The following is a 26090-nucleotide window of genomic DNA, read 5'->3' as shown; positions in this document are numbered from 1 at the left end:
TAGGGTTTTATCTGTTTCTCTACCAAATTTTTTTCAACTAGGATCTTCATAAATACAGGGTTGCTTCCCACACTGTCAGCAAAGTGAGCAACTCAGTCATGCTGGTACTCAAATATGACTACACTTCCCTTCCTCTCTTCTGCACGTTTAGCATGGAAATGACTTAATTTTTAGGCTGTATTTTGGGTGTAAACTCTCAAAGATTAAAATTACAAAGCAAAAGACATTGAAGCACCAAGTGTTGTATGCTCCCATTATTTTTAAAATAGCTATATGGGGGGAAATAATGAACTTACAGATGCAAACAAAATGTCAGAGATTAGGATTCACTGGTAGTGCATATCTGGACTCAGGCACACACAGTGAAATGTATTGCTTGATAGTTTTAGAGAATTCAGGCAGTTTCTAATTGGAGAGCTTTTTTGGAGTTCTGTTTGGCTTTTGTTTTGCAAAGCAAGGGAACTTTCAGGTATGCAATAAAAATAGTTGTTCATGGCTAGATATGTTTGATGAAGATCATCAGGAAGATGATGATAGAGTTAGTAGAATTTAACTGATCTCTGTGCAGCCTCTCCTATAGTTAATAGGAACTTTTCAGGTGCTTCAGAAAGAAGCTGGTTCCTTGTGATTCAACTGCATCCTAAATACTTGTCTAGATCAATGTTTCTTTGCTTTGTGCAGGGTGTTACTGTGGGGTATACAAGACTTAAATATAAACATAAAACAACTGTGAAGCAAAATATAAACCATCCCAATAAGCAACACCCACCCCTCACCTCCAAAAATTCAGCCCCCAACATTGCACATGTTCTGTGGTGTACAAGGAATCAAGAAAAATAGAGAAAAAGTAGTACAGTAATTTCACGATTATAAGCCGCACTGATTATAAGCCGCACTTCTGGGTTTCAGCAACTTTTTGGTTTTTGTCCATACATAAGCCGCACCTGATTATAAGCCGCATGTTACAATACAGAGTGTGATAAAAGGTATCTGTTCTATCACCATCTGTTGAGGGTGGGGACAGTGATCCTTATCTCAATGGCAGATAATTTGCTAATGGGCCATCCATTGAAACCAGGCAAGGCATTGTTCTTTATCTTTTCACACCCCATCCTTCCTCCAGGGAGTCATTGTCTGCTAATGGCCCATTGAGTCCCACTGTGGGACTGATAAAATTACTGCATCCCATTGAAAGTTGCTCCAGCCAGGGGGAAGAGCCCAACATTTCTTACCAAGATAAAAACAGAGGTTTTGGGACACTAAGGTAGCCCCTTTCTCCACTGGACTCCAGAGGAAAACTGGATTTCTCCACATCACCACTGGACCTCCAGAGGGAAACTGCACCTTCTGCAGGAGCACTGCTCCAACTGAGCCACATCTGTCACTGCAAGGGGACTGCAATCACCATTTAATGAGACTGCTACCAACACCCTGCCTGACAGGGTGTCAGGTTGTACTCTGACTGTGTCAGGATTTGGAGTTTGTTTCTTTGTAGTACTGTATTTCTATTTTAATTTCCCTAGAAAAGAACTGTTATTCCTAATTCCCGTATGTTTGCCTGAAAGCCCCTTGATTTCAAAATTATAATAATTTGGAGAGAGGGGGTTTGCATTCTCCATTTCAAAGAGAAACTCCTGCCTTTCTCAGCAGACACCTGTCCTCCAAACTAAAACAGCAACTTTTCGTTCTTTGTCCATATATAAGCCGCACCTGATTATAAACCGCACTTTGGGTTCGGACCAAAATTTTAGTCAAAATGGTGCGGCTTATAATCGTGAAATTACTGTAATAAACAGATTTTGAAAGCTTAGTCCATCTCTAAACTGTTTTTAAGATAGAATTATTACGCCCAAAATGTTTTGAACATCCCCACACTCCCTGAAATGTTTGGCCCTTAAAAGTGTTTCTGTCATTGATGTTTTCTTTTTCCATATGGAGAAACCATAGCCCTGGGAGCCTCCATAGGTAGTCTGCTGCCCTATAAAGTCACGCTATTTTAATTTCTTAAGACTTGTCAGGGAAGGAGAATATAAAACAAGTCTTTGACAGTCTGTCCAAAACAAAGTAAATCTCTCCAGGATTGTCTTCATACATTATCTGAGTTTTTCCATGTTCCTCAGCATTTTCAGGCTTTTTTTCTAGCTAGCTCTAGCCAACTCAAGTGTATCACCTAGTGCAGTTGTCACATAGCAACCTAACAGGGAGCATGTGTCCTCAGGCATGTCCATGCTGCTGCTCTTTGTAATGCCAGTGTGGAAGTTCTTAAATCTGTGATGTCACCTTTACTTTTTAAATAAGGTGCTTTTGTTGAACAACTTATATTTTTTTGATTTTCTGTTTTCTAAATGACAAGGGTCAGAGAGCAATAACAGTCATGCTAATGAAAAGCCAGCACCCTGACTGGGGGAAGATACTTTAATTTTAAGTGCAAGAGAATAGAAGAGATTTAATCAATATGAGATGCAAGATACCAGCTACAACTGAGATGAAAATTCCAATGCTTGTGTATATGGGTGCAGGAAAGATATTAAGGCTGTTAGAGAGCCTTGTCACAAAATGATTTTGTTCTTTTCCCTGGCCTTGAGTACTAATATGTCTTTATCAGTTCACTTGAGTTATCATAGCAACTGGTTCAGAAAGCCCAGGCCAAAGAAAAGACTTTAGTGATAGCACTGCCCCACAAAGTGGATCCCCTCCAACACCAATCGACTTCGTTCATTCATTGTCCTGTCTTCTTCATCACCTTGAAAGGCAAAGTAGGTTGCACTTTGTGTTGCGGTCTTCTTATTGTTTGGGTTTTGTTTAAATAAATAAATAAATAATGTAACCAGGGAAGTTTTTCAAGATAGTTTAGGTTTAACCAAACAATGTTTGGTGAAATTGCTACCTCACATATAGACATGTGAGTCTGGTAGCTGTATGTGCTTCTGCTTAGCTGTTAAGAACTGTAGAGGATTTACCATAAAATTTTAAGATGTTGTCTGAAGATGTGTTAAAAATGTGTATCACCCAGGCTCTATATTTAGTAGCAGTTTAAAGCTGGATTGACAGGGGCTTAATCAACCATCCTTTTAGGAGGATCCTTTACTTTAGTGTGAACAGAAGCTGAAATGTCTCTTGTCCCTTCCTTTGGACACCTCAAGACTCCTAGTCACTGAGCTGTTCTGCCAAAAGAAGCTGTCCCAAATGACTGGAAGGAACTGCTTTGCACTTAAGTAGTAAAGTTTTGGCGCACTACATGGTTCAGGGCTGGGGTTTTTTCTGGGTCTGTAAAAGGAGCACTTAAATCCTCCAGGTTATGTCAGTCTATTCTCAGGGGCAGTGAGAAAAACTCTGCTAGGAGGTCTTATGTCTGAAATTCATTAATAGCCCCTCAAATCCCAGATCCTACAGATATGAATTTCTGTGTTTTCTGGAGATCCAGGGAACTCACGCATATGCAGACTGTCTGACAGCAGCAAGCAGCTATGCTGCTTTCAATCATGCTGTAGTTTCTGCTGTGCTGGAACTCTAATCTGTATAATCTATAGATGTGAGAGTATCAATATATGAAGTCTCACAGAGAGACAGACTATATATAGATATATGATGCAAATGTTTCAGTGTGGAAGAGCTAAAGAGCTGCTTATGAAATGGCTTAAGGAAGTGGTTTAATACACATTTAGTGTATTGTGCTTTAATACCGTAAAAGGATATCTAATGCAATCTCTATAGAGACTGAAATACATTGTCATGCTTCATGACATTTTACTAATTAATTTTGCAACAGAAATTATGGTGTGTCTGTCTTGGGCTAAGAATGTCTTACACTGTCCAGTGTGGTGCTGTGCTACTGCCTGAGCTAGCTTTGTGCCTCTCAAATGTCTGATATTCATGCTACATAGAAAAACCACAGAGGTTTTAAGATCATCAAGTCCAACTATTAATCCAGCACTGCCAATTCCACCACTAAAACATTTCCCTAAGTGCTAGTCTGATCTGTGGGTCTTTTAAAATACCTCCAGTGATCTAGACTCTACCACTTCCCTAGGCAGCTAGTTCCAATGCTTGACAACAGTTCTGGTAAGGAAATTTTTCCTAATATCCAATTTAGAGTTCCCTTGGTGTGACTTGAAGTTGTTTCCTCTTGAGATCGACCCCTACCTGGCTACAACCTCCTAACAGGCAGTTGTAGGGAGTGATGGCATCTCCCCTGAGCCTCCTTTGCTCCAGGCTAAACACCTCCAGCTCCCTCAGCTGTTCCTCACAGGACCTATGCTCCAGACCCTTCCCCAGCTCCATTTCCCTTCTCTGGACATGCTCCAGCTCCTCAATGTCTTTCTTGTGATGAGAGGCTCAAAACTGAACACAGCACTCGAGGTGTGGCCTCAGCAGTGCCAAGTACAGAGGGTCAAACACTGCCCTGGTCCTGCTGGCCACACTATTGCTGATACAGGCCAGGGCCATCGGCCTTTTCGCCACCTGGACACTGCTGGCTCATGTTCAATAACTGCCAACCAGCACCCCCAGGTCCTTTTCTGCTGGGCAACTTTTCAACCACTCTGTCTTCAGCCTGTGGAGCTGCCTGGGTTTGTTGTGACCTCAGGGCAGGACCTGGCACTTGGTCTTGCTGACCTTCATACAATTGGCCTCTGCCCATTGACCCAGCCTGTCCAGACCCATCAGTAGGTCCTTCCTTCCCTTCAGTTGATCAACACTCCCACCCAACTTGGTGTCCTCCACAAACTTATTCAGGGATTGCTTGTTCCCCTCATCCATTATTACAGATATTATGAAACAGGACTGGCCGCAATACTGAGAATAATCAGTATAAAAAAGAAGCACTCTTTAAACTGGTCTGTTGAAGTAAATCTTCCTTCTTTCAAATCTTGCAACACTGCCTATTTGCTCCTAGGGTTTTTTTTTCTGGTTTTAAACCTATGGTACTACAGCAAATAATGCTGAATTTCTGTCAACTATACCAAAAAAAACCACCCCACGTTTTAAATATTATTTGTGTTTGACCTTTAATGTCAATATTGCCACCTTTGTATAAGAGGCCAAATGAAAGACAGTATCTGACCTGTTAAATGGGATAATAAAAAAGAAATACTTTTAATCATTATCACTCTGAGCTGCACATGCTACATCTCTTTAGGCAAAGGTGCTTGTTTGACATGTAGTTTGTTTGGTTTGGGTTTGGGTTTTTTTTGCATTCTTCTGTGTTTTAAGCCTGTAAGAAATTTACAGATTAATTTTTTCATTATCTATTCTCTGGATTACCTCCTGGATTTTTAAGTTCTATCTGCCTTGAAAAACTGCATGTGCCACAGTCACTAGAGCAATACAGGGTTGATACATTTTTTTTACCTCAAGTATTTAATCAGAAATATATGGGGTTGAGTTCCCTTTTAAAGTTACATTCACTCCCAGGGTTTCATGCAAAATGCTATGTTTACCTTCCTTAATTTTCTTTTATATGCTCGCGTAATAGAAAATACTTAGAAATATTAGTACAAGAGAAGTAGATCATTAATGAAGCAAACAGGAACACACTTCTGAGGGTCTTCTTGGGAGTATTACTTTTACAGAGAAGGAAGCCCTGAAAATAAAAAGACTACATCTCAATTACTTCATTTATTTTAAAAAGTATATACTACTTTGGATACTCATACTGTATCTGGAGTTGTGGCAGGGCTTTTGTTTTTTGGTTGCAAAACTTTTACATATAAAGAACTACTCAGGAAGTTAGGAAAAAAACTCTACCATCTAATTTTTAGTCAAAGTCATACTTGGATTTTATTTGGCACAATATCACTTTGTTCACAAAATTGTCCTTGGTAACTTCATTAGGTCTTAATTGTTTTTCACTGAGTTATGAATGGTAGAATGTTTCTGGAGTTCCTAAATGTATTTGTCAAACTTTCGTAGTAAAGATCCTTGCTTATTGGCAAATGTGTCCTTTTGACAAAGAAACCCAAATCAGACACCTTTAGAAGAGGGCCTTACATCATTACAATCCATGGGAAAGAAAAGAAATTTAGAAGTCCTGTAAATAGGAGTGTTTTTAATCTAAAACACTGGTGTTTTGAGGGAGTAAGAGGAGAACTATTTGTTTTTAACATGTAGTTAAAAGTGGTGTGGATTCTGAAATGTTGTGTTATTTATTTGCTCTGAAGTTGAATTGCAGAGAATGCCACCCTGGCTCTTAATGACATAAATCCCCAAGTTGGATAAAAATTGCCTTAGGATTGCTTGTTCTAGGGTAGCTAGTGCTGAGGCGGGGAAACAAGAAATGTTGCATTACTGTGTTTGCTAAATATGCTCATTCTCTGGAACAGCCTTCAAATTCCTATATTAACATACTCTGCCTAGATCTTGCATGGTAATTGGTTTGCTAAAAATCAGTGTTACTAATGCAACAGTCACTAATGCTACGTTGAATGCTGTTCCGTGTGTTTTCATGAGTAACTGATGTGTTTGGAGTTTGTTTAATTGGATTAAATTGAGAAGGCTTTGAAAACTGGTGAATTTAAAATGTTTTGGTTATATAATGAGGTTTCTTAAAGTCTGCAAAGAAATTATGGGAAATGATAGCTAATATTATCAGCCACTGAAAGTAGCTTTATTTTGAGTAAGCTTAATGTCTCCTTGTTTTATTATTTAAAAATTCTTGGACTTTTCAGTGAAGTATTTTTATCCATCCCTGTGAAGCTCTGTTGGAGAGGTTTCTAGTTTCAAAAGCAAACTCACTGTTAATAGGCCATCATCATTTTTAGTATTGCATCAGTTTCCATAATGTGCTAAGTAACAGCTGCAATGATTTCAAAGATAAAGATTTCCTCTAAGACAAAAAACACCAAGTGAAGGATGCTATAGAATAATACAGTGTACAAATTTTAGAATTAATGCTAAAAAATTCATCTATAGCACTCGTTTTTATTATTGTTTAATTCTTTATTCATCTTACCAATTTAAGCATGTACCCAGTGTCTTTCTGTGTGCCAGAAAGCTGTCTCAGACTGTCCTAGTCATTGGGGAGACTATAGACCAGCAGTGCCAGTCTTCTATTAGGTCCATCAGCATAAAGGGGGTACCTTTTGTTCTACTTAGCAGTACATGCTGGAAAGATACAGTAATTCCTAAAATGCCTTAATGATTTGAAATATGGATTTCCCCTCACTACTCAGCAAGAGAAGTTGGAGTCTTATTTTCTTTTCTCTTTTTTCTTACCTTTAAATTATATTCAAGTATATTATCGTTAAGTACTCTGAGTGTTTGCAACATCAAAACATATGATATACATGCTTATAAAAGGTGCAAGTGAAGATGCACATGCACTTCAGCTTTGGGAGATTTTTCTGATTCTATCTTATTGAAGCAGTTTTTCCTGTCTGGGTAAGTTTGTAGATCTCCGTTGGAAGAGCAGCCATGTGGATGTCTGTGTGTGTGCCATGTACTTGAGACTGAAGTGCTTAAATAGAGCACTCCATCTCAGAATTCCTGTCTTGGTAGCCCAACCACAAAAAAATATAGCCTAAATGCCTCTTTGAAGTAGGACAGTAAGCAGCTTTCATCATTCAGTTAATCCACTTGCTCCTGGCTAGAGCAAATGTCCATCTGTTTTAAAATAAAGTGTGTCCATGTTTCTCTTGTCAAGTTAGATGGAATCTTTTGTACTTGACTGCCTAACTAGCAGGTTCACATCCCTAAGAGGAGTAAATCTTTTGCTGTTCCTTTGGTTTCAGTGTGACGTGTGTTGCTTTGGTTTTTCTATTCACTCTTAAAGTTAACAGACAAGCATAATAAGAAGGCAGTTTGCGCAGTACTGCCTCTGGATTGAGTAAGATAGGGTAGAACTGTAGTTAACCAGTGTGAGGCAAGTTACTTCAAGTATTTTTCTCACTATACTCTAGCATTTTCAGTAAAAAGAATCTGTAGAGTCCTCCTTCTGTTGTCTGTCCTTTTTTTACATATATTTGCACATCTGAAGACAGATGAAATTAGGGAATATATTGAAGGACTATTTGGGGTATATCACCAGAGAGAAGGATGCTTCTCAGATGATGACGATTTTGGTAGGAAAATAAGATGTAGTTAAAGCACAGAATACCATCCTAAATGGTAAATCTTCTATATAAAACCTATGTTTCCTTTTACACTGCAACATCTTTTGTCTTCTGCTGTACAAATTCAGGAGGTAGGGCATGTAGAATAAACTTTTTTTTTAGTGTGTATCAAAATTTCTGACGCTCCCACAATTCCAGGTAAATGCATCTCTTGTTTATAGGATAGTGCAGATTGTGACTCACTGTTCCCTCCACTGTTACCTCAGGTAATTTACAGTCTGTTGCTGTGATTGGAAGAGGACAGATGAAAACTCCTGATAGCTGCTCTTTTTGTTACGCAGTTAAGTCAGGATGATGTCAGGACTGTTACAAAAAATGTCTGCAGTGCATTAGCAGTTTTTGACCTTGATAGGTACCTTTGAAAAGTTCTAAGAGTTACATTACTGTAAACTGTTGCTTAACTTGTGTTGGTAACTTAGCTACAAATAGTTCACAGATTCGCAGAATATGCTGAATTGGAAGGGAGTCATAAGGGTCATCCAGTCCAACTTCTGGTTCTGCATAGGACCACCTTCAAAAGTCACACCAGTGCCTGAGAGCTTTGTGCATACACACCTTGAACTCTGTCAGGGCTGGTGCTGTGACAGCTTCCTTGGGCAGCCTGTGCCAGTGCCCAACCATCCTTCGGATGAAGAGCCTTTTTGTAATATCCAAACCTCCCCTTACAGAAATCAGGCCATTCCCTCAGGTCCTGTTACTGATGACCATAGAGAAGAGATCAGTTTGCGCCTCCTCTTCCCCTCATGAGCAAATTGTAGACTGCAATGAGGTCTCCCCTCAGTCTCCTCCAGGCTGAACAGAAAAAGTGCCCTCAGTAGTTCGTGTAACCACTTTCCTACCTTTGTATAGGTTTTTCAGTATTTCTGTTAGAACAGAGTCGAGAGAAATCAACACATGCCTATTTTTTAGTCACTGCTTCTCTGATGAGGCAGCAGGAACGTGGTGAACAGCTAAAGAAAAGTCGCATTTTCTTGGTTTAGAGCAAGGTGGATAGAGTTTTGTGTTGGAGCATTTTATTATGGGGAAGAGCAATGTGGTTAAATGATTATTGTAGCATAGGAATACAAGATGCGTCTTAGTTCTTATATAATGTAAACATGGAAATAATAAAAAATGAATGCATGGAGTGAACTGGAAAAAATACTTTTGATTTTGGACTTCTATGTATAATCAGTAAAACTTGCTGCAAATTGAACATTTTCTATTAGAGAGCGACCCAAAGATTACTTCATGCCAACATGCTATCATGAGGGTGCAATTTGCTGCTTCAGCACTTTTCTCTTTTTGTGATGGACCCTCTCAATCTACCATTTGGGAAGGACAAAAATAACATTGATTTGTTGGGAAAGAGAAATTAACAACTATAGTTATACTATCCTAAAGAAATAAGGTTTTGTTTAAAAAACAAGAAAACCCCAGTGATTTGAAAAGGTACAAAAATATTTGTAATTTCACATCAAAGAGAGCATAGGTGGCATTCGGGTTTTTTAGTAGATAAAAGCTGTGACTTGAATAGTGATCTGTTCTTGCTATATGTTACCCACCTGTGTAAGAGTAGTAATGTAATTATGTCAAGAGTCTTCGTAAAGTGTTGGAATCTGTCTCATGCAGAATGCTACTAGAATGATACTGCATTTGTTTGTATTGCCATTTCTTCCGAAAGTCTGGGATGAAACCTGTGATATATACTTTACAAACACATAAAAAAAGCAATGTTCCAAAATTTTGGTTCATATAGGTTTAAGATCTTTCTTTTTTCAGATATACTAAAAAGAGCTTCTAATGTTATTTTATAGTTATAACTTTCACTTTACCTAATATTCACACTGATAATGGTATAAATTTCCTTTGCAGTTTACGTGTCAACTTGGACATGGGTAAGGCAGCCTACGGGTGGATGATTATGAAGGATGACAATATTCCTGGAACAGTTGTTCGAACTAGCACCATACCAGAAGAGTTGGGACGATTAGTTTATTTACTAACGGATAAAACAGGTATATCAGGTTACCATTCTGAAATCTGATAACTTTTATAAAATTTCTAAATGTAGTTCTCTACTTGAATATGCTAATGTAAGAGTAGATTTCAACTACCAATTTTTGTTTCTCAATAAAATTTTACACATTTGCTTGGGGACTTTTACAAGTACCAATAGGCTTGGGTAGGCCAGTACTTGGATGTTAAAGTCAGTGTTTGGAAGTACTCTGATTTATTCCAGTGGGAGAAGCTCTTCAATAGCAAGAGGACACTGTACAGCATGAGTAAGAGTACCATATATCTTCCTCTGAAAAGACTCTGGAATAGCACTCAGGATGCTGGTTTATTCTGCACTTCATTGCTACTGCAATATTGTATGGTAGTAAGTTAAGAGAGAGCAAGTTATTTCCAAAACAAGTCATGAGATCAGCTCCAAAATGGTACCTGCTGTCCCAGTGAAGGTAGTTACTCTTTATGTTACCAAGACCAGTTCTGGAGCTGCTGAATGATTTCATCTTCATAACTGTAACCTGTTACTGTACCTCACCTGGTCTACTGGAACCCCCAACTTTTACCAGGATCAGAAGGTAAGTACTGAGAGTGTGAAGAATATCTTGTGTTACACTTTCTTGTTTCTTTCTGAGATTGAATAAATAATTTCTAGTAGCTATAAATGAGTTTTTTAAAAGAAACTTATCTTCTGAACTGAGAAAGTTCTTTCTTGAAAAGCTTGAAGAATTCTTTTACTGGTTTTTAGTAAAATATAGTTCAAAATTGTGAAAAGCTGCTGGGGAGGGCAGGGGTTGGCCTCTGTTGTACTTCTCTGAAAGCATAATACACAATTTATATCTTCTTCTGTTTGAAATAATTCCCTATTGCCTCCCATGCTAACACTTCCATTACTGCATATTTGTAATGCAGTGTATATAGAATATATCGTCACATTTTTTGAAACATACTTTCCTTTTTTCTTCTATAGGAACATATATTATCCTATATGCATCTGAATGTAGTTCTTTATTTTGTAAAACGAAAGTATATTGCTAATTATAGTGTGGCAGTTCTTCAGAGCAAGTGAATGATTGTTTAACAAGTCTCATTTCAGTTACCTAATGATTTTGTATGCTATTTGAAACTGCTTATTGATTTTAATTGCACCCTTCATCATGATAATTTACGTCACTTTGAGTGCTGTCACATTGAAGACTTGAAATATGTAATTTACAGCATATGTTTGGAAAAAGAAATATGTTCAAAAATAATTTATTTTCAAAACAATGAAGTAGAGTTCACGTACAAAGTGAATTCTAAAGTTAGTTACAAAACACTACTTTCTAAGCAAAACCAATGTAGACTTTTTAAACTTTGCTGATAGAGATTCCAGTTACCAAACTGGAAATGAAGTTCAAGTGTTGAGGTATTGTACTTACAGTTAGACTGCACTGAGAATCTTAGGTGTTGCTAAATAAAATACTTAGTTTTCTCACACAACTCTACAATGCAGAAATTATATTCTGTCTCTGATACTTACTACCTTGTTTGACAATTAAAGGATTGTTTGAAAAAATAAAAAAACCTAAAAACCTCCCTGCCATTGTGCTACTTGAATACAACCATTACACTTAACCTAATAGAAGAGCGATTTAAACCAAAGTTTTTCTCCTTAAAAATAATCCACAAAAAAATTTAGTGATACCAGATTTTTCAAAGCAGAACTGTGGTATTCCATCCTTAAATCTTTATAAAGATACATTTTATTGTCTTGTATATACAAGGAGAAACAACCCTGTTACGTGTAAAATTGTGAGGTTTTTTGTTTGTTGGGTTTTTTTTCAACCTACATCATGCCCCTTGCAGTCACTGTATTTCTGCTTAAGAAGCAGCACAAGAGTATATGCTTAAAAGCTGCTAAATAGACAAAAGTTAAAAGACTTTTACCAGGAAATGATTGGATCCAAACAATCATCCAGTGCTTTTCAGAGGACCGAGGTCCGCTGTGCTCTGGTGGAAGGTCTCAATCTATACAGTAATGATGTAGAAATGAAAGTGAAGGCCGCACTCTAGGGCAGTAGTTTGAAAGAAGCAGAGTCAGCAGTCTCACTCCTATGCATTTTTACCTGAGTGTCGGCTGAAAGCTGATGTAAGTGAAAATAAGCCAGGAGTCCTGGAGATGTCACCAACTTCACACCATTGACTGTGCCTTGCAGAGATGGGAAACACTGCTCTGTTTTAATAATCTTAAATGCCCTGCAAATTTTAAACTTTTCTTCATTCAGAACAAACACATCGACAGTGTACTTTTTACCCAAGTATGTTGGTAGCTACTTCCAGTTTCCTTTCCTGAATACATTTGTTCTCATTGTGCATTTTATGATAAATGTGAAACATACTGTTAAGTAATGAACGAAGTCTGTACTCTTAATCCATGATTGACATTGCATGATTATACAGTTTATAAGGTCTGGTCTTAGCACTTTATCATTTGAATTTTCATTTCTAGTCATATAAACCAGTTAATTCTGTTCTTGTGCCCACTCAAGGCCTGGCTATCAGAGGATAAAGAAGGGAGTCAGTTTTGTAGCCATCTTTCCAAGTGGATGCTACCAAAATGCAGCATTAAAAGGTTGATTTAGTTAAATGTGAACAGGCGAAGTTTTTCTCAATACTGAAAAGGAAAGGGAATCCAGAGAACTGTCTGCAAAAATCTGATATTGTGGCCCAAGCTCCACTGGAAATGATTGAGAATTAGTTGTTGAGTCTAAGGAGCATTGCATTACTAACATAATTGCAAGGTAGTCCTTTGTATGATTGTAAATTGGGTTTGTGCTTCATCAATAAGCTTTTTGACAAGAAGCGTCCATCACAGTGGCTCTCTCATTTGCCACAGTATAATAGAAAATGAAGTATCCCAATAATTGCATTATAGTTTCCTTATTGTGGGACAAGAAAGCAATGTGGTATAATTAGGTTTGATTGGAGTGCATGTTTCCGGTAAGATCTGAAATTAATGATGTTGCTATAGTGACACATCTGCGGCCACCAGTGCGTGAAACATAAAGTAATTCATTCGACAAGAGAAGACATCTGTTAACTGCAAGGATGCAGAGCATATTGACACTGACCAGAAATACTAGACGTTATGTGATAAATGAACAAATGATGCTGAAACAGGAGGACAGATAATTTGTACTTAATCTGCTGGGAGAACTTTAATCTTCTCACTGGTTGCATTTGACAATGCCATTGTTTAAAGAACAATGCTGCAGAGAACTCATAAATTTTAAAACTTAACTCAGGGTGCAACCTATTAAAGCAATACATTAATTCCTTTGTTAGGGAGTTTTTATCTTCATGTAGAACAAAGCCATTACTAAAAACACTCAGTAAAACAACAGGTTTTTTAGGACTCACGTTTTAATTATAGCATCCATTACCCATAATACCACGTTGTTTGGACTTGAATCACATGTAAGTTTGACAGAAAAGCATCATCTGTTATGATGGTGGGTAGCAGTTTGCATGAGCATGGTATCTCATGCTCTCCAGGGTACAAAAAATTCTAATTGTGAAAAAAAAAAAATTTGGCAATATTTAATGAGAATTTTTGTTTCTTTGTATGTGGGGTAGAAAACCACCTGCTATTCACAACAACTACCGACGTGTTCAGCTAAAACAAACGTATAGTGATCCAAATGTAGTTATTTACCAATGCATGCACTTGTATTTGAGTTCTGTAATTAACATTTTAGTGGGTGTTTGGACCAAATGAGATACTTAACATTGAACAGATGCATAGAGCAATGGGATTCTTGAATTTTTTTGAAAAATCTGTGTATTAGAGGTTGGTGTTTATGGACTTTTTTGTTAAATGTGCCTAATGGTAATGTGCTACTAGAATAGTGAATTTCAGTAATTGTTTATGAAAATTAATCTTTTTAGTTGTACTTTGATTCAGTGTAAGCAACTAGAGAGAAAGAGTAATTAAAAAAATGTTGATGGAATAACATCTCCTTCCTTTACTTAGATCCAGATAATATATGCTCTGCCTCTAAGATTTTTAGTACCACTAGATTTGCAGGGTGAGTAGAGCAGACTAGAAATGGAACATTTTGAAGGAGACATCTTACAGGAAGATTCCAGACTAAGGAATCCTTACTTTTTGTCTTCAGTTGGACTCCCATCCACTGAAAATATCCAGCTAGCATGATGCTGCTCTTACGTTGCAGAATACACAGATACTGTGGTTGTGGGAGGCAGAAGGCACAGAGGGAATGGGTACTGCTCCTCACAACTGTGTCATGGTTTAGGAGTGGTACTCTCTAATTCATTGCCCACAAGTTACCTGTTACCTCTACTGTGACCTTCTACCCAGGAAAGATTAGGCATAGCTCAGCTCTCTTGGTCTTCGTCCTCATTCTTAATAAGTTGTACTGGGATTTACTTGGTTTGAGGTTTTGTATAGGTTGTGTTTATGGCATACTCATAAATGGAGCAGCTGAACAAGCAGACATATGCTACGTATGCTTACCATGAGTTTTCTTTTTCCTTTTCTTCTTATATACCAGATTATATTTTTTCCAGGGTTAATAGAAAAAAAATTACATCTCCAGATTGTCGACAGTCTAATTATTAGACTGATTAGACCTAATCTCCCTAAAAGTTTCTACAGAAATGTTCACTTTTACACTGATCTTTTATCTCTGTAAGCAAACAGCTTAAACAAAGTACTCAAATATTATTTGAAAAGTTACTCATCCTCTTACTTTCTCACAAATTTCTAATTTTTCTGCTGTACATATTTTCTTGCTTTTTCTTGTTTTGGACTTTAGAGATTGCTGGTATTGGTCCAAATTACCAGCTAGTAATACAGGATCAGAATGATCTGCATCTGCTTCTCACAAAACAACAACAAAAAAAATCTCTGCTGCTCTGTTGTGAATCACATCTGTTGCCACCCAAGGAATGATGCCTTCAGGACTTTCTCCTTAGAAATTAATTTCCTCTTTGCCTGCTTTACTCTGTGTTTAATGATACAATTGGAGGAAGGAAGGAAAAAAAAAGCTCTTAGCTTCATTAAAGAACACACTAAATTTTTCTCCAGCAATTCTATACTAACTTTTTTGTCAGGCTATTTTCCTTGTGTGGTACCTGCATTCCAGAGCTAAATTCAAGAATGTATAATAGTAGAAGTAGATAGTATGTTATGATGATAATGTGCTTTCTGGAAGAATTTCTAAAATAAGATTCTTTAAATCTAATAACTCTTCATATTAGCAATGTCCTGAAAGTGTGGAATTGATAACTAGGTCTTTAAAAAATATTATTAAAAATAGCAAGTTCTTTCACTGTTCTATAATACTTATCATCTTGAGCAGACTAAAAGAGCTCTATTTTGTGTTGTTTTTCTTGTTCAAAAAGTGGGCTATATTAGAAAATCTGCCTGTAGATATTTGAAGGGTTTGCATCTGGGGGCATAAAATGCAAAATGTGTTGTTCTGTCACAGAGTATTAGTCTCCAACTAAAACACTAAAACTTACAACAGAACTGCTGCTGAAATTATAACATGACTGATTGGCACCATGTAATATACGGAACAAGTTGTTGGGAATGTTTCTGTCCCATTTTGGCCTTTCATTCATTAGAAGAATTTAAAAGCAAATTCTTAATTTGCACACATGATGAAACTTTATTTCCATTTGGATAGCTGAAAAAGGTGTATTTTGTTAAGGTGGGTTTTTTTCAGATTTTTTTGGCAGCTTTTCATAACTTCACCTACCCCTGTTGGTCTAACAACACATCAGGTTTATAATGGCAGTTCTTAAAAGTCTTATGTAAGTCTTGAGAAGCGTAAGACTGGAATTGTTTCTTTTCTTTGGTTTTGTTTTTAGTTATTTATCATAGATATTTCCTATTAACATAGCTGATTAAAAGGGTGGTATAAGAGATATATAAGATGCAAGTATTGAATCAGGATTTCTGGCATGTTTATTTCAGTGTCTTTGTTGATTCTTTTTTCCTCACCTGGTTTTCCTAAACTTTCTTCCCTGGCTTCTGTTGTTAGAAGATAGAAAAATCCATACTTTTCTGTGCAGAAGCTTTTCTTCTCAGCTTGCTGAGAAAGAGGGGGTGGAACACACAAATTTTCCAGCTATCTACCTTTCCCTCACCAAGCATGATGTGGAGTTGGACTGATTTAGTGGTGTCAGAAGAAATAATCTTTCAATATAATAATCATAGGGCTAATTTTGTTTCCTGCTCAGTTTTCCCAAGCAGCAATTACGGAAGTAGTGGGAAGCATATTTGACAGTTGCCTGCTGTCTCACCTTTTGACTAGCATTTAGTTTCACAGCTCCTAGAGAGAGCTTTTTAATTCAAAGGCTTGGCAAAGCCAAGGGCAGTGAGAAGGTATTAGCACGCCTGGAAAGTTAGGAAGGTGATAAAGATTGGGAAGATTGGCAAGGAAATTTCTTGTACTGAATATTTTTGCAAAGTGTGTGGGTTTTGGTTTTGCTTTCTTTTAGAAATGGAGATTTAAGTTTCTCATTATTGGTGGACGTTTTCATGTTTCTCATGTGCAAACTGGAGACTGAATTTTTCTAGTCTCGAATTAAAGTAAAAAATGTAATGAAATTTATTGAAAGATCTCAATAAAAGTACAGCTTCTAAAAGTAGAAAAGGTGAGTTTATGCAAATACTGTAGAACAAAATAATTTTGTTTTCCCATATATAAAAGTAACCAAAAATTTCCAATTTGCTAATTATAGAGATCTGGAACTTTGTCTTCCTGGGTGTTTTCCAGCCTTGGAAATGTTCAGCTTCTCATGTAAATTTTTAATAATGTTATGCATATTTTGTAGAGAACTTATGCATTTCACATAAACCTTATTTTAATTATTTTTAAAAATTCATATGATATGACTAGAGAAGAAAAAGTCCTCAACAACATGTAAGGAAAAGCAAATGGGAAGTGTAGATTTTCAATGGTAAAAGGGGGAATTTGAAATTAACATCTTGTACTAGTAAAACAGAAAGATAGGGTTTGATAGTAGAGTGTGGTTGCACAGCAATGGAGAAGAAGTGTCACTGTACAGGTATCACCCAGAAGTGGGAGTGGTAGACATCTCAAATGCAACTGGGAATGACATGAGACTTTTACAGCCCTGGTGAACCTTTGAAGATCTCTGATAGTTCTAGCCCTGATGAGTGCGTAAACTGGATGCTGACTGGCCAGACAGTGTTGTTTTGCAGATAGTTATAGCATATGTCATGCTTTTAGTCTCTTCTCCTGTTGCTTAGCATGTATTTTGGCATACTGGGATGAAGATTGAAATAAAAATAGTTAAGGTAACTAAAATTAATATGAAATACTTTATTCTGCAGTACTTATTTCCAGATAGTTTTCTTATACTCCATGCTTCAAGAACATCTACTCTGGTACCATGTTGGGTTTATTTTTTTATGATCAGACTTATGCATTTTAATGACACAAAACTGTGTGGTTAAATACAGGAATAGCTTTATACTATTTTTATACTTGCTCAGCCTGAGTAGCCATAGGGAAGAATTTTAGGAAAGGCCATTATCAAAATATATTTTTGTGAGCTCACTATGGAAAGCTAGGCAGTAGTGACCTCTTTCTGCCTCACATACCCCATCAGGCAAGGCTGAAGCCCCCACCCCTCAATTAGATGTTTTTCAAACCAGAGGACATGACTGGTTGGCAGAGGTGGATGCAGTGTCAGTCTGACTGACACCCTGTAGTTTCTTACAAATGTGAAGTGAGCACAGAAAACACTGATTTTGTTCATTCTGCCTTATTCTGCTTGGAGGCTGAATCTGTCAAATTTGGAAGTGATACTACATCTTAATGACTTAATCTAGGTAACACTGACACTGAGTGTGCTCAATTGCCAGAATGTCTGCCTCGGTACATGAAAACTTGTATGAACTTTTGAGGTTTCCTGTAGGATTCTTTTTTTTCTTTAGATTTTCGGATACATGGTGCAAACTCTTGCCCTGGCTTTTGAGTCAGTTCCATCTACGAAGTGCAAATTTAATTTTTTGTATTAAAGAAAATGTTTTGTCTCTTCAAGTTTGCATATTTAGTTATTGGCAAAATCAGGTTGAAGGTGGAACCAGTGATTTCTTCCAAAATAAGTAACCCAAATCTTTCACCACAAACATTCCTTTAATTAACTAAATTGATGCTAACTCATAATTTATTCCTTCTTTTCAAAGGAAAGATTTTTTTGCAGGGGGAGGGGAGAGGAAGTGTTTGGGGCCATCTCACAGTATTTCTCACTGCTTTATAATACATTTCTCCTTTATTACAGGAACACTTACACAGAATGAGATGATATTTAAGCGCCTCCACCTAGGTACTGTTTCCTATGGAACAGACACAATGGATGAAATACAGAGTCATATTATAAACTCTTATTCACAGGTATTTCATAAATAATTTACATTTCGTTTTGAAGGGGGTGTTTAATGACATTGAAGCATTGTTGTTAATGGATAGAATTTGAGATGCTATGAAAGTTGCCATGTGTAGGTATCTCTTAAGAATATGATGGAAGGGAAAAATATGAGAGAGTACACAGTTCTCTCCTGATTCCAAAGCTCCTCATAATACCCACTTTAAAGAGATTTACTTTTCTGTTCTTCACTATCAGAAATCTGTGTTAATCTGTCTGTGCAGTGCAGTCTTTCTCCTTCCAAATCATCTAATAATAAGCTATTCATTACTGAGACTACGAATTACCAGGAAGTGTCCAGAACAACGTGAACAGTAATTATATATTCAAAGTTATTCATCGAGAATAGACATCAAAAATCCACATTAACTAGTAAAACCAAATGGTATAATAGTAGTTATCAAAATAAAACTTACACAGGTATATTTAAAAACTCTTTTTTAAAAAATTGAGATGATTTCAAACAGCATAAAATAGGCAGGGAGAAAGTGAGAGAAAATGGAAAACGCCATATTGCTTAAGAACAAAGTGTTCCTGTGATGTACAAGAGTGCTTGGTCTGGAAAGTGTACAGGAGGATTGTGACTCCCTGTCTCTGTGTGACTCAGTTATGGGATTCTGCAATCATTACTTGCATTTCCCATGTACGTAAACTGTTTGGGTGCTTGCTGCAAACCTTCCTAAACACCTGATTCTACTCTGAGATTAGGATCAACTTTGTGCTTTATTTTTTATTTCTATTCTTTGAAACAAAAAAATAAGAAAATTGACAGAAGAGGAAACAAATGAAAAGTTAACTAGTATTTCCATGTATACAGTATGATAATAAAAATTTATATAATTTTTTTCCTGTAGTTAACTTGGATACAAATACATGACTGCCTGAATCAGTGTCCTGGTTTAGGGCAAATTTGGGAGGAAACCTCTGAATGGGGTCCTTTTAGAGAGCAAATTCAAGTGGCCCCTCCCCCAACAGGCCAGTTCCAGAAATATTTCCTTAAGAGAAACGTGGAAAAAACAATTTATTTAACAAGCAAAGTATTCACAAGCATAAAAAATGGATAATATTAAACAATAAAAACTCCCGCTGTTCTGAAGAGATGGCAAATTGAAAAAGTCCTTCTTTCGGAGAGAGTCCTCTGTGGCTGTTTCTGGGCTCACTTACAGTAAATTCACTAATACGAGCCGCACTGAGTATAAGCTGCATCGCCGGGTGTTGGCAAACATTTTGCTTTTTGTCCATAAATAAGCTGCACCCGAGTATAAGCCCCTCTGTCGTTCGCAGCGAGAACCTGCGTGCAACAAAGTTGCCAAATAGTAACAGAACAGCGGCAGGGTGGAGTTTACTGGCTTGGCTCGGGCTGTGCAGGCTCGGCCCGCTCAGGGCTGCCGACGGGGCCAGGTAGCCCAGCCTGGCGCTGCCGCTCGGCGCGACCACTCGTGGCCAGCCGCCAGCTCTGGACTCACTCACCCTGGCCCGGCACTGCCCCGTGGTGGCAGGCAGGGATGGAGCCCCCCCAGCTCCCGCGGAGGTGGGCAGGGACGGAGCCCCTCGCCTCCTCCCCGAGCCGCGGCCATGGCGGCACGGGGCCCCCGCCACCTCCCTGAGCCTCGGCAATGGCGGCACGGGGCGCCCCCGTCTCTCCCCCGGGCTGTGGCAGAGGAGGGAAGGAGAGAGCTCTCCCTCCTCTCGCCCCGCCCCCCGTGCTGCCACAGGGAGCCAGGCTCCACCCGCGGTGCAACAATTTGTAACAATCACGAAATGCTGGCTTTTACTAACAGGTGCTCAGCTTGGCACGCTGGCTGGCACTTCTGAGGTTGTAAATGTCAGAAAATTATTCATATATTAACCGCTCCTGAGTATTAGCCGCATTTCTGGTGCGGGAGCAAAATTTTAGTCAAAATGGTGCGACTTGTATTCGTGAAACTACTGTAGTTTGTCTCAGTCCCTCCCGCGTCCTGGGCCCAGGGACACAGGCGTGAGCTCTCGGTTCTTTTCTGGGTTTTCAGTCGAGGGCAAATCAATTCCAAGAAAAAGAAAATCCACGGTCTGGGGAACTTCTCTGCCTCAGCTAACTGAAGAAACTAAGTAAAGGCAAAGGAGAGCTCTCTCCCACTGTCCACTGCAGACAGCACAGAAGGATGCGGGGCAGGGAGTGCAGTTTCTGCAAACAAACTCTGTGCTTCTTCTTCCCCCCTTCGCTCTCAGAACCAGTCTTAAATGTGCAGAACTTAATATCCAGCATAAACAGAACAGACAGCTGGGGATACCAGCATCATAAAGTCACCCTAGGACACAAAGTTAAGTTTGTAGACTGACCTTGTCTATGTCTTCATTTTCTCTTGTGAAAGGACTGTAGGATCATGAATTGATTGGAATATCTAAATGTGCTGTGTTGTAAACTATGGTTCCCTTCTTACTTGCTTAAAATAAAAATTTATTTTAACACCACACTGGACCCAGGTACTTTGTAGCTTTTGGGAGGAGAGACAGGAGGGAAGACAAATGAAATGTGTACATTTTAAGTTTGCAACAAAAATTCTTAATTATTTTCTATCTATACAATTCAACAAATCCCTTTCTTGAATTCTTTTCCTTGGATAAATCTATTTCAACCTTAATTTTAGTAGGTATAGCCATGAATAGTAAGTGAGATACAATGATCATGCCTTGGAAATGGGAAATGGAGTTCTTTCACCTAAGGATCAGCTGTCCAAATTTGTTTCAGAATGTGTTACTGAAATTAACTGCTACTAAGTTTATAAAAATCACCCAAACCTGGCTTTCTTATGATCTATCATTTGGGTATTCACAGTAACAACTGTAGCAATAAATGGTATTAACTGACAGTTTTGACCTTGGTCTGAGTGAGTTTGACAGCTAAGCACCAGTCTTCTAGGGGACGCATACTCACAAATTCTGGTTTTATATTGTGCAGTTAAATATGCTACCTGAAAAGAATTGCACAATTCCTGGAATTCTTACTACTTAAAGCTTTTACTAATTTACTGTAAAACATAATGAGTGGTAACCATGGTTGCAAGTTTTTAGTAACTGTAACATACTTAAAACAAGAAATGTGAGGGAAGCTTTTCTTCTCAGCTGTGGGAAAAAGATTTCCAAAATGTAGGTTTGCTATTAGTAGATGATGAAAAGAACCTTCTTGGAACGTCCTTTTTTTCAGCTTCATATAACAATACTTTATGTTTAAATAATGCTTTAATTATGCTTGTGTTAGTAGCAATTCGTTAAAACTGAACAATGATGGAGTCTCAGTAACAAACCAAGCAACTACTAAACAATTATTTCAATCTGAAAAAGTATGGTGAGGTTTTTTTATTTAATCTATGATAATAGAAGCTACTGGTTAGCTAGGCAGTGGTTCTTGTGTGACATTGATTTTATCCCTTGTTTGTGTTCTGTTTTATTATTACAGTGGACCTACTAGACTATTGTCATCTTAATGTAACACACAAATCTATTATAACTTGATTATATTTCCCCACTGGAAGCATTTTGTGATAGAGGGCATAATCTTTAATGGAATTTGTGTGAAATTAAATTATACAAGCATCAATAAACATAACATAATTCAGAAGGAGTAAATCAGCTTAATTTATTTGTGACTGTAATGGCATCAGCGTTAGCAGAATGCAAATGCAGAGGTTTAAAGCAGTAGCTGAAAAGCAGTGCCAGATGAGCAGAAAGTTAAACCCTTTATTAGACAACACTGTAATTTGATGGGCAGAATGTTCACGGTTCAGCAGATTGCAGTCAGGAGGAAAAAAGCGTGGCTTCTGAAAAGGTTTTCTGAGTTACATTGGAGTGAACGAAAGAGCCTGTGGTGGTACTGCTGATATATTTAATGTGCTGACTTTTAAACAAAAAAACCCAAACTCAACCACCAAAAACCATTAACCCCCCTAAAAACCCCAACTTATTTTAACTAATTATGAATATGTAGTATTTTTCAGATGACGATTAGTTCTGTCATGCACTTGAGCATTTCTGAAGGGTAACTTAAAACAGTTCTAGTTTAATGGTTATGCAACAGTAATGTGATCTTCAAATATGTGTCAAACTGTTATTTTGCATGATTATTTTATTAGATTATTGCATTCTTGTAAGGACAAAAACATTTCATTTGCGGCAAAATTGTAATACTGCATTCGTTCATAAATAATACAGAAATTACGTAAGTTACAAATTGAATCAGAAATATTTGTATTTTAATGGCTCCTACTATTTATACTTAAAAATAATCCTGCTTTTGTTCTTCTGTTCTCTTCTGTTCTGATTTCTTCTTCTGATCTCTTCTGATCACCACAAATGTGATCTTTTAAAATACAGAGATTTACGTGAAGATTTAGAGAAAAGAGTTTCTTTTCAGTTTAATGACACAGGTAAAGAACAACAAAACAGCAAATTTCAAAATTTTGTCTCAACATTTCTGAACTCATCCAGTTGGTGACTGGTGTAATATTTTTTTAAAGGAAAAGAAAAAAAAGATTCATTTAATGCAATAGACATGAAAGGATTATTGTGGCAGATGACTGAAAAATGTAAAATCTGAAGTGAGGTAGCAGGGGTTTCTACACAATCCAGTCAGCCTATTCAGGCCTTTTCCAACATACTTGTTTTCATTTCACATTTTTTAATTGTCTTCAGGCTCTGTCATTGAAATTTGACTGTAAATGCAAGGTGATGATGAGCCCATAGTTATGTATAATTTCTTAAAAAGATTAGGTAAGACTTTTTATGAATCACAAGCTGAATGAGTTAACTTTAGGTTATATAAAAAGAAATAGGTGCTTACTAGCCTAATCATTTATCAACCTTTGTAAAGGAAACAGTCAGATATAGATAGATAAGTATTCATGTTTTGTTTCCATTTTTGAACTTTGGTTTACTATTCATTGTGTTGGGTCTTAAAGGTCCACTCTCAGAACAGCGGGAACAGTACGAGCTCAACGCCATCCAGGAAACCTCAATCCTCTGCACCCAAAGTCCGAAAGAGCGTCAGCAGTCGGATACATGAAGCGGTGAAGGCCATTGCACTCTGCCACAATGTCACCCCTGTGTATGAATCCCGGGCTGGAGTGTCTGCAGAGACAGAATATGCAGAAGTGGATCAGGACTTCAGTGATGAAAATCGAACTTATCAGGCTTCCAGCCCTGACGAGGTTGGTATGCAAGGCTGAAAATATTTATATTTCCTAAAAAGGAGGGTAAACTAAGTTAAAAAGAGATGTGAAAAAAAGTGTTTTGAGATTTCTTAAAAATTACAGTAAATTCACGAATACAAGCTGCACTGAGTATAAACCGCATGGCTGGGTGTTGGCAAACATTTCATTTTTTGTCCATAAATAAGCCACACCCGAGTATAAGCCGCTCTGTGTTCGCAGTGAGGACCCGCGTGCAACAAAGTTGCCAAATAGTAACACAATGGCGGCAGGGCGGGGTTTACTGGCTCGGCTCGGGCCATGAGGGCTCGGGGCTGCCGACAGGGCTGGGTGGCCCAGCTCGGCGCTGCCGCTCGGCGGGGCTGCTCGGGGTCGACCACCGCTGCCACTGGGCTCAGTCACCCCAGCCCGGCGCTGCCCCACGGCGGCAGCGGGGCCACAGAGCCCGCTGGCACCTGTGGTGGCGATGGGAGCCGGGGATGGAGACTGCCTGCTCCTGCGGCGGCGGCACGCGGGGACGGGAGCCCCCCGAGCTGCGGGACCAAGCAGAGAGAGCTGCCCCGCCTTCCCCCGAGCCGTGGGGCCAGCAGAAAAGAGCTGCCCCTGCCTCCTCCGAGCCGCAGGGCCAAGTGGAGAGAGCTGCCCCTGCTTTCCCCAAGCCGCGGAGCCAGCAGGAGGGAGCTGCCCCGCCTTCCCCACCCCCTGTGCTGCCTGCACAGAGCAGCTCCACCCGCCGCACAACAGAGTATCAATTTGTAACAACCGCGTAAATGCGGGGTTTTACTGGCAGGAGCTTGACTTTGCAGTTTGCACTGACTTGGTTTGCACTCCCAGGGTTGAAAATGTCAGAAAATTATTCACATATTGGCCGCACCTGAATATTAGCCGCATTCACAGTATGAGAGCAAAATTTTGGTCAAAACAGTGCAGCTTGTATTCGTGAAATTACTGTAGTAGTAATCTGTTTTTATTTTTTTCTGCGGCTTAGAAAAGATCTGCTAGTTCTTTGTTGTATCAAAGCATTTTCAGTTATTTGACTTAAAGATCTCTGAAGTCAGTGCTTTTGGATCAATACTGTATTGAGGATTGCAATTCAAGTTTTATTATTTATTATTATTCTCAAAATATTAACATATGAATCATAGTATAATATTAAAGGGAATATGAAACTGTTCTGAGTGATGGACAATCTAGTACATTAGTTAGAGATGCTGGAGCGTGTAGATTCTTAACAGCAAAAAACAAACAAACAAAACCCCCCAATAGAAACAAACTAGAAAAAACCCATCAAATCTCAAATGCTTCTGTAGAAAAGTTATTGAGCTTCAAATTCTAGGCAGCTTCATAATCTTTAGGGTTCTTTCAAAATTGCATCAAGTGCAGCACAAATTTAAAACACTAATTCGATAAAAACATGCCTTTGACATCTGCTGAAATCCAAATTTTAAACAAATCCCAGTGCTTTCATTGGATTTCAGTTGTTGTTCTGAATAATCCTAAATTGATTGCCTAAAATTCAATCTAAAAAAGATACTAGAAGAGAGAGCCAAAGCTCATGTTTCGGATACTGCAAAGAGTTCACTTTATAAAAATGTGTGTAATTGGTACAGTAAAATGGAGAAATAGACTGTTTTGAAGTTGATTTGCATCTGAAAGTGAACAGGTTGAGGAGAATCTGTGTTTTAAAGAATTACTAACGTTTTCTGAAGGTACTGTTGTTGTTATAACCCCAGGAGCTTAGTCATAAGTAAAATAAAGTTGTAAGATGTGAAGAAAGGATTATGTACAGTAATTTCACGATTACAAGCCGCACAGATTATAAGCCACGTGTCGGCAACATTTCATTTTTTGTCCATAAATAAGCCACACCGGATTATTAGCCACACTTTCGTTCGCAGCGAGGATCCCCATGCAACTTTCACAAAGTTGCCAATTAGTAGCAGAATTGCGGGATTGCGGGGTTTACTGGCTCGGCTTGGGGCCATGTCGGCTCGGCCCGCTTGGGGCTGCTGACAGGGCTGAGTGAGCCAGCTCAGTGCTACCGCTTGGCGGGGCTGTTCGGGGCCAGCCACCGCTGCCGGGCTCACTCGCCCCCGCCTGCACTGCCGGTGTCGAGCGGGCTGGCCCTGGGCCGGCCCCGGCCCGGCGCTACCGGTCCCACTGCTGCTCTGTGTTCTCTCCCCCCTGACCCGGGGCCCGGCGCTGCTGGTCCCACCACCACCGCGTTCGCTCCCCCTGGCCCGGCACTGCCCCGCCGGGGCCGGGTGGGCTCAGCTCAGGGCTGCTGCCGGCTCGCATTTCCGGTTGACAAATTTCAGAATTTTTTATCACATATTAGCCG

At 38.7% G+C, this 26090-nt stretch overlaps 1 protein-coding gene across 2 annotated transcripts in view; it reads left to right on the top strand.

Annotated features, from left to right (window-relative positions):
- Positions 1-26090, top strand: part of ATP9B (ATPase phospholipid transporting 9B (putative)) — a 172500-nt gene that overhangs the window by 118989 nt on the left and 27421 nt on the right. For both annotated transcript variants that reach the window (XM_033052712.1, XM_033052723.2), the window contains exons 13-15: positions 9963-10105; positions 18423-18535; positions 23501-23749. In XM_033052712.1, the coding sequence (XP_032908603.1) occupies positions 9963-10105; positions 18423-18535; positions 23501-23749 (505 nt within the window). The remainder of the gene's footprint in view (positions 1-9962; positions 10106-18422; positions 18536-23500; positions 23750-26090) is intronic.

Source organism: Catharus ustulatus, chromosome 1, assembly GCF_009819885.2.
Source record: "Catharus ustulatus isolate bCatUst1 chromosome 1, bCatUst1.pri.v2, whole genome shotgun sequence".
Lineage (NCBI taxonomy): Eukaryota > Metazoa > Chordata > Aves > Passeriformes > Turdidae > Catharus > Catharus ustulatus.
This window is presented reverse-complemented; position numbering and strand designations above follow the sequence as displayed.